This window comes from Pempheris klunzingeri, chromosome 3, assembly GCF_042242105.1.
Source record: "Pempheris klunzingeri isolate RE-2024b chromosome 3, fPemKlu1.hap1, whole genome shotgun sequence".
In the NCBI taxonomy this organism is placed as follows: Eukaryota; Metazoa; Chordata; class Actinopteri; order Acropomatiformes; family Pempheridae; genus Pempheris; species Pempheris klunzingeri.
Window position 1 is genome coordinate 1835390 of NC_092014.1, and position 9384 is coordinate 1844773.

Below are 9384 nucleotides of genomic sequence, written 5' to 3' on the forward strand. Positions count from 1 at the left end.
GATGTTCATTTTTCTAGTCCAACAGTAAAGTAAAAATAGAGAAAATAATCAGCAGATTGATTCGTAATAGAAATAATCTGTAGCTGCAGACACTCAGCGGTTAATCCACCTTAAATGACCCCTACACTTTAAGGGTGATCACACTGAGGCTTCAGAGCCGCTGTAACACAACACCAGCAACTCTGATAGGTTAGTCAGTGGAGAGGTATGTGAGTCCACACACACACACACACACACACACACACACACACACACACACACACACACACACACACACCTGACGTGTCAGATCTCCATGACAAAGACTCTGTTTTTCCCCTCAAACAGTGTTTCTGAAACTATTTTTGGACATTTGCTTCATCAGACAGACAGCTGACGGAGGATGGGGGGTGGGTGTGTGTGTGTGTGTGTGTGTGTGTGGGGGGGGCATATTTGTACCTCAGACAGCTGATCCAGAGTCAGTAAGTAAGGATTCACGATCAGCTGAGTGTTTTTATCAGAAGTTAAAGTTTGGCTTCATTAGATGATAGACCTCATGTGTCCCCCCCCCCCTCTCTCTCTCCCTCCCTCCCACCCCCTGTCTGTTCTGATGTCTCTCGCCCCGTCACCTCTTCACCTCGCCCTCTCTGGGTGTCGCAGCAGATGGCCCCTCTGAGGGGCCCCACATGGCTTTAAAGGAGTCGGGAGGAGGCAGAGCTGATGAATAACATATATGATGTGTGTGTGTGTGTGTGTGTGTGTGTGTGTGTTGCTTAATTCACCCTCTGTCAGCACTTTCAGCCGCCCAGTGGCCGAGTAATCGAGAGGTCACAGGTTCAAATCCCCTCCACCACCAGGGATGTCCACGCACAACAGCTGCCTCGATCAGCACACACACACACACACACACACACACACACACACACACACACACACACACACACACTGAAGCGTTTACTTAAAGACTAACTCCCATATTTTTACATGTTCTGGTGTCTAAACTGACTGTTGGTTGTTCTTTTAAAGTCGTGATGTGGAAACAACATGGAGGCTACAAAGAAGATGTGTTGTATTTTACTGCCAGAGAGTTTAAACAACACGCTGACGGCTGTTTCCAGGATGTGATATTCAAAATATAGCTTTACCAGATTTTACCAGAATTAATGCTGATAAATAACTGCTGCAAAGTTAAATCCCTGTTTTAGTGAATGTAGTCTGGTGTGTGTGCTGTTTGTGGTTAAACCAAAAGGATCTTCCAGGTCTCTCTCTGTAGGGATCCTTTCCATGATGCTGTCACACACTTAGAATAACACTCTGAGCCTGTCAGTGGATCAAACAAGCTCTTTTAGTGGACCTACTGTGATCAGGTGCAGTTGTCCCAAAGGATCACGTTGCAGCCATTGCAGCCCGTTTGGTGGCTGCTGGCTGAGGTGATCTACTGGACCAGTTCTGGCTGAGGTGATCTACTGGACCACTTCCAAAGGTTTTTGTCCGCTCTGGTCATCTTGAACCTCTGATGTAGGAGTGAGGCAGATGATCACCTACAGGATCATTTAGATGTCATACAGGAGATCTTCAACATCTCTGAGTCTCAGTTCACTTATTTGTTTCACAAGATGAAAGATAAACATCTGGTGAGAAACACAAAGGACCGGCTGGTCACTGTGTGTGTGTGTGTGTGTGTGTGTGTGTGTGTGTGTGTGTGTGTGTGTGTGTGTGTGTGTGTGTGTGTGTGTGTGTGTGTGTGTGTGTGTGTGTGTGTGTGTGTGTGTGTGTGTGTGTGTGTGTGTGTGTGTGTGTGTGTGTGTGTGTGTGTGTGTGTGTGTGTGTGTGCGCGTGCGTGCGAGGACGGAAGTCGCCTGTTTCCTGCGTTTTGTTGTTCAGGGAGTCAGAAGGTGTCGGACTCCCACCCAATCAGCTGACTGTGGTTCACATGGGAGCAGGTCAGCTGACTGGCCACACACACACACACACACACACACACACACACACACACACACACACACACACACACACACACACACACACACACACACACACACACACACAGTATGTGAAGAAGTCGCTCAGCTTCCAGGAAACCTGTGACTCGTCCTGCAGCTCTGAACGTGTCACCAGTCATGTGACAGTTTCTGCTCAGTTTGAACTGTCGTCTTGTTTTTAGTCAGCTGTCCTCTGACTGTAGTACCTGTAGTACCTGTAGTACCTGTACTGTAGTACCTGTAGTACCTGTAGTACCTGTACTGTAGTACCTGTAGTACCTGTAGTACCTGTACTGTAGTACCTGTACTGTAGTACCTGTAGTACCTGTACTGTAGTACCTGTAGTACCTGTAGTACCTGTAGTACCTGTACTGTAGTACCTGTAGTACCTGTAGTACCTGTACTGTAGTACCTGTACTGTAGTACCTGTAGTACCTGTAGTACCTGTACTGTAGTACCTGTACTGTAGTACCTGTAGTACCTGTACTGTAGTACCTGTACTGTAGTACCTGTAGTACCTGTAGTACCTGTAGTACCTGTACTGTAGTACCTGTAGTACCTGTAGTACCTGTACTGTAGTACCTGTACTGTAGTACCTGTAGTACCTGTAGTACCTGTACTGTAGTACCTGTAGTACCTGTAGTACCTGTACTGTAGTACCTGTACTGTAGTACCTGTACTGTAGTACCTGTACTGTAGTACCTGTAGTACCTGTAGTACCTGTAGTACCTGTACTGTAGTACCTGTAGTACCTGTAGTACCTGTAGTACCTGTACTGTAGTTACTGTAGTACCTGTAGTACCTGTACTGTAGTACCTGTAGTACCTGTAGTACCTGTACTGTAGTTACTGTAGTACCTGTAGTACCTGTACTGTAGTACCTGTAGTACCTGTAGTACCTGTACTGTAGTACCTGTAGTACCTGTAGTACCTGTACTGTAGTACCTGTAGTACCTGTACTGTAGTTACTGTAGTACCTGTACTGTAGTATCTGTAGTACCTGTAGTACCTGTACTGTAGTACCTGTACTGTAGTACCTGTAGTACCTGTAGTACCTGTACTGTAGTTACTGTAGTACCTGTAGTACCTGTACTGTAGTACCTGTAGTACCTGTAGTACCTGTACTGTAGTTACTGTAGTACCTGTACTGTAGTACCTGTAGTACCTGTAGTACCTGTACAGTAGTACCTGTACTATAGTACCTGTACTGTGTGAACTGTAGTACCTGTACTGTGTGAACTGTAGTACCAGTACTGTGTACTGTGTGTACTGTAGTATCAGTACTGTGTGTACTCTGTGTACTGTAGTATCAGTACTGTGTACTGTGTGTACTGTAGTATCAGTACTGTGTGTACTCTGTGTACTGTAGTATCAGTACTGTGTACTGTGTGTACTGTAGTACCTGTACTGTGTGAACTGTAGTACCAGTACTGTGTACTGTGTGTACTGTAGTATCAGTACTGTGTGTACTCTGTGTACTGTAGTATCAGTACTGTGTACTGTGTACTGTAGTTTTCTTGTGTCGGACCATTGAAGCTCTCAGTGGAATAAAACTGTGTGTCTCCACAGATCCATGTTGGCTAACGGGGTGAAGCGGAAACTGGACGAGGACGAGGATGTTTTGGAGGAAGAGCGGCGCCCCCTGGCGGCGGGCGGCGGCCCGTCGCAGGCGTCCTACACGCTGCGGCGGCAGACGGTGCTCAACGTGTCCCTCATGAAGCTGTACGGGCCGCGGATGGGCGTCGACCTCGGCCTGCGGCGCCGCGTCCTCATCAACAACATCATCCGCCGCATCCACGAGGACTTCAGGCGGGAAGGAGGCGTCGGCGCTCTCTTCTTCTCGGCCGCACCGCCGGTCGCCGCCGCCGCCGGTGAGGACGCAGGCTACCGACAAGCTCCGCCTCCTCCGTCCTCCTTCAGCATCCTGTCGTCGCCGCTGTCGGGACTGTCGGCGCTGGACTCCTGCCTGACGCCGGCCTCGCTGCTGGAGGAGGACCTGCCCATGTTCTTCACCCTGCCGCCATCTTCCTCCTCCCAACACCATCAGCATCATCATCACTCCCTGAGGACGCCGCCAACGCCGCCCAAAGACAGCTTCTCCTCGGCCCTGGAGGAGATCGAGGAGCTCTGTCCCTCCTCTTCGTCTTCCTCCTCCTCCGGCCCGCCGCCACCTCCTCCTACTCGGGTCGTGTTTGATGTCGTCATGAAGGAGGAGGGGCGGGGCTTACAGGAGAACAGGTTAGAGAAACCCCCGCCTCCTCCTCTTCCTGCTCCTCCTCCTCCTCCCTCTCCGTCCTCCTCGGGCTCCTTCCTCACTGACTTCGCCCTGGACGACGTCCTCTTCACAGACATCGACACCTCCATGTACGACCTCGGCCCCTGCCCACCGCCGCCGCCGGGAGCGCCGCCGTCCAAGGTGGCCCCCGTCGTGATGGCGGACGACCTCGTGCGGTCGATGTCGGGGTTCGGCGCCGCGGGGGCCGGCGCTCAGAACCAGCCTTTTAAAATGGACCTGGCTGAGCTGGACCACATCATGGAGGTGCTGGTGGGCAGCTGAGAGGAGGAGGAGGAGGAGGAGGAGGAGGAAGAGGAAGAGGAGGAGGAAGAGGAGGAGTTTTTACGGTTAGTTTTTACAGATTTAAAGTGACGGCGCACTTCACACTGGCCTTATTCTGGAGCGTCCAAGCTGCTGCGCGTTAACGTTGGTTAGTTCGGACGTTAGTTTCCGTAGTTCAGGAAGCAGGCGGAGCTGAAGGTGTCGGGAGGTGAAAGATGTCGCTTCGACCCTTTAAGAGATATTTTTATCAACGTTTATCGCAGCGCTGCATCGGATCAATCATTTCCTCGATTGATCGTCTGGTCCATAAAACATTAGTGAGGATGAAGATGTCAAAATATTCAGTTCATCGTGATGCAAAACGAGAGAAGCAGCAAATCTTCACATTTGAGAACCTGGAAGAATCAATTTCTTTGTAACGATTATCGGACGAGCTGCCGATTCGTTTTTCAGTTGATCCATCAATCAGCTGATCGTTGCAGCGAGTTCATTACGTCCCCGTTAATGAAAAAATAAATAACAAAGCAGCTATGTTAGCCAACATGCTAACACCGCTCAGCTAGCTCAGTCGCTAACAGTAAAGCCAAGTGTTAAAGCAGTAAAACTACAAAATAAAATATCAACCTCATCGAACCACCGACGACGGCGCTCACGTTTATTTAGCCACAAGTGAATATTTGTGATTTTAGTCCACAAACTTTTTTTTTTTTTTTTCTTTTTCTTAAATCTCAGATCATTTGAGATTTTTCTTGTCTAATTCACACAAATTTATATCTTTATAATCTTAGAATATTTGAGGTTTTTTTTCTTGTAATTTATCACTTTAAACTAATAAATTCAGGGTTTTGTTGGACTGTAATCTGCTGCTTCTGCTCCGTATATTTTTTATTTAATTAGTTTAATCCATAATGTCCGTAGAACGCCGTCTGCTACAAAGCCAATAATAACAATAATAATAAATATTAGTTTCCTCCATCTTGGACGCTCAGTTGGTCAAAGTCAAAGTTTTACACGTCCAGATTCACCAAAGTCGAACTGATTTCATCTCGAGTTCGGTCACATTAGTTTTTTCCTGCCGTCTTTAAAAAGCCTCCGTGCTCCAGGTTCAGTGACGCCAGTGTGAAGTGCCGAAGTCCTGTTTCCCACCGCTGTCCGAAGAATTGTAAGAAACTAAATCTCCAGAGACTTTTTCCACCTTTGGTGCGTGTTTTCACAAACGAGGAGAAAAAATAATTTCAGAGCATTTATCAAAAAACGATCCAGTGCCTTTTTAAACGCTGAAGGAAGATTTTTATTCCAAAATGCAGTTAAATTATCCTCAAATTAATTCTGTAGTATCTTTAAAGTCTGTTTTTATTTTGTCAACAAAGAACGTGTGAGTGTTGATATATTGGTCGTAGCTTTTTAAAAAAAATTAAAACGTAAAGAACGAATCTGCTGTCGTTCTTTAAATTAAAAATTAAACCGTCGACGTGTTGAAGCGTCAGAGCGCCGACACGCCGAACAAACCAGCTTATTGTTTGAACTTTTCTAACATCAGCTTGTTGTTTTTGTTTTATTTTATCAGATAAACTTTCTGCCGGTTTTGGTGAACTCTGCTGTCGTCGGTACAGTTTCTGCTCATTTTCTAAAACCAACTTCTAAAATCTGATTGGTTGAGTTAAAGCTCCATTTGAACTGAGCAAAGTTAGCAAATAAGCTAAATGAAAACCAAATGGGAAAGAACAACATATAAATATTGATAGAAATAAACTTTAAATGGTATTAACTTTATTTTTTGTTCATCTTAATGGTGTCAGCGTTTTAAATAACTTGACCTGCTCGGCTAGCTAACTAGCTCTGGTGCTCACTTGATCACAGACATAAGAATAAAACATTCAAACGCATTTTTTACTGGTTTACTGATGCTAGAGAGCGCTAACGTAGCGTTTTCATGCTAACACGTCTTTACAAGCCAAACTACTTAATTAAATAGACATATTCTTTTTTTTTTGTGTATTATTTTTTAAAGAACTGTTGATTATTACAGAAATATTTTCACTACGCTACGCACAGAGCTGAGGTCAGGAGGGGTTAGCTTAGCTTAGCATAAAGACTGGAAGCAGGGGGAAACAGCTAGCATGGCTCTGTCCAACACTGGTTTAACTGCTTTAACTCAACCAATGAAATTATTTCTCAGTGAAACAGTTTTAAGAGCTTAACGACAGCTGACTCACTGCAGCCGTAACCTTCAGCAGAACACGACTCTCTAAGTTATTTATTATCTCTCAGCTCTGGTTCATATTTATTGTAACTCTGGACATGAATATTTTGTTTGTACAGACCAGGAAATGTTTTCTTCTTGGGGATAAATCCACCAAAACTGACTAATGTGCTTCAACAAACAAGAAAAGAAGATTGTTTTTTAAAAAGAATGAAGTGTAGAGGATATTTCACAGGTCGCTTCTGGTGGAAATCTCTTCTATGAAATGTACCATCACTTTTTTTTAATGTTTATATATTTTAGGATTTCAGCAATGCAAACGCCCTCAATTCAACCTATGCCGCATCTCTAATGTGTGTTTGTGTGTGAGTGAAAGTTAACTGAGCCAGTTTTTAAAAACTTTCAGTATGAATCTGCTGATTTATACCTTTTGTTACCGCCTGTTATTAAAGGATAACTCCACCATTTGTAAACCTGGTCCAGTAGATCACCCATTCTAAGTGTGTGACAGCATCATGGAAAGGATCCCTACAGAGAGAGACCTGGAAGATCCTTTTGGTTTAACCACAAACAGCACACACACCAGACTACATTCACTAAAACAGGGATTTTACAGTACAGAACACAGGAGCTGCTGCTCTGCTGCTGCCTTGACCAGTTTGTTTGTGTTATTGTGTGTCACACAAATATTCTTTTGGATGCAAACTAACCCTTTAAAGTCAGTAAAGTCACACAATAACACAAGTAAACAAGACAGCAGCTCCTGTGTCCTGTTCTCTAAAATCCCTGTTTTAGTGAATGTAGTCTGGTGTGTGTGTGCAGAGAGCGATATAACGACTGTTTGTGGTTAAACCAAAAGGATCTTCCAGGTCTCTCTGTAGGGATCCTTTCCATGATGCTGTCAGAGGTGATCTACTGGACCAGTTCCAGAATATGTAAAAAAAAAAAAAAAAAAAAAAAGTGGACTCCGGTTTAAAAATACCGGAGTTGCCCTTTAACATGTGTCTGTATCTGGATATCTGGGCTCTTTGAATCAATTGATCAGATGGGATCAATCATGTGCCAATACATGAATGTTAAACTGTGTCTCCACCTGCTGGACAGATGATGTAACAGCAGGTCGTCACATTGATAATTGGCTGCCAGTTAAATACTAACAGGAGACAGGATGCACTCTTTTATATAGAAGTATATTTCTTTACAGTCCTAGTCACACAATCATACAGCAACTTAATGTTTAAAGATTTTATATTTGTTTGTTTTTCAAGATCCATCTCTACAGTTTTTTATTTTACAGCAAGACACTTAAAAAATTAGTTTTCAGTTAAATTTTTTGACAGATTTGTTGGTAAAACACATTTTTCTCATCAAACCAAATGTTTTTTTTCCCTTCGTACTGTAGCGCCGCCATCGCTCCTGCAGGGTTTTTATTTTCCAGGTTTCTACGGGACACCAACAGAGGTTTTAATGAATCTGTGCCTTGTCTTATGCAATATGACGTTTTTCTCCTGAGAGTTATATTTGAATGTGTAAGATGAGGATTTCACTGTAGTCATTTTATTTTCTACATTAAATGAACACGATTGCATCTTTGTGCTCTTCTTCTATTTTCTTTTCCATCTTTGTCTTGTGTGTAAAGATCAACCGGAGTATTTCTAAACCTGGGCCTTTTTTTTTATTTTTATTTTTTTACATGTTTTGTATTTGATATGACCACAAACCTTCTGCACCTGATCACAGCAGGTGTTATTCTCAGTGTGTGACAGCATCATGGAAAGGATCCCTACAGAGAGAGACCTGGAAGATCCTTTTGGTTTAACCACAAACAGCACACACACCAGACTACATTCACTAAAACAGGGATTTTAGAGAACAAGACACAGGAGCTGCTGCTCTGCTGCTGCTTCGATTGGTTAGTTTGTTTGGGTTATTTTGAGTCATACATATTGTATTAGATCTGAAATAATCCTTTAAAACACCACAGTAGCACAATAACAAAAACACACTAACAGATGGAGGCAGCAGCGATAGACCAGCAGCTCCTGTGTCCTGTTCTCTAAAATCCCTGTTTTAGTGAATGTAGTCTGGTGCGTGTTTTTGTACTCATTAGTCCAGGGGTCACCAACACGGTGACCGCGGGCACCAGGTCGCCCCCAAGGACCACATGAGTCGCCCCCCACAGGCCTGTTCTAAAAATAACACAACTCACCAGTGAGCTGCGTCTAAAATTAATTTTTTTCTGTTGCTATTCTTTTTTTAATCACACTTACATTTATATAGATTTGAAAATGACAATATCTTAAAAATAAAATAATTAGTTTAGATAGTTTTAAGTGAACTCTGACCTCTTCGAGTTCAAAGGTCAAAGGTCAGTGTTGTGCGCATGACAAGACTTTGGCGCTCGTGCAGAGTAAGCTAGCGGGCGCAGCGGAGATGAAGGAGCTGAATGTGGTTTCTAACCCAAAAAACATGTCAGAAAGAAAGCTCATCATTTTCACAGTGAGTGGGAGGAAGAGTTCTTTGTTTCTACTGTGAAAGAAAACTGCGTGTGTCTCATTTGTGGGGCGACGACAAAGCGGCTCAATGTGGAGAGACACTTCACTACGGGTCACAGAGCTAGCATGCTAACTGCCATGCTAACTAGCATGCTAACTGCCATGCTAA

At 44.1% G+C, this 9384-nt stretch overlaps 1 protein-coding gene across 1 annotated transcript; it reads left to right on the forward strand.

The window, feature by feature from the left end:
• The first annotated feature begins 3533 nt into the window (after nucleotides 1-3533).
• On the forward strand, nucleotides 3534-4517 carry LOC139199441 (SERTA domain-containing protein 2-like). The gene has a single exon (XM_070828514.1). The coding sequence runs from the start codon at nucleotides 3534-3536 to the stop codon at nucleotides 4515-4517; it is 984 nt and encodes a 327-aa protein (XP_070684615.1).
• Nucleotides 4518-9384: the final 4867 nt, after the last annotated feature.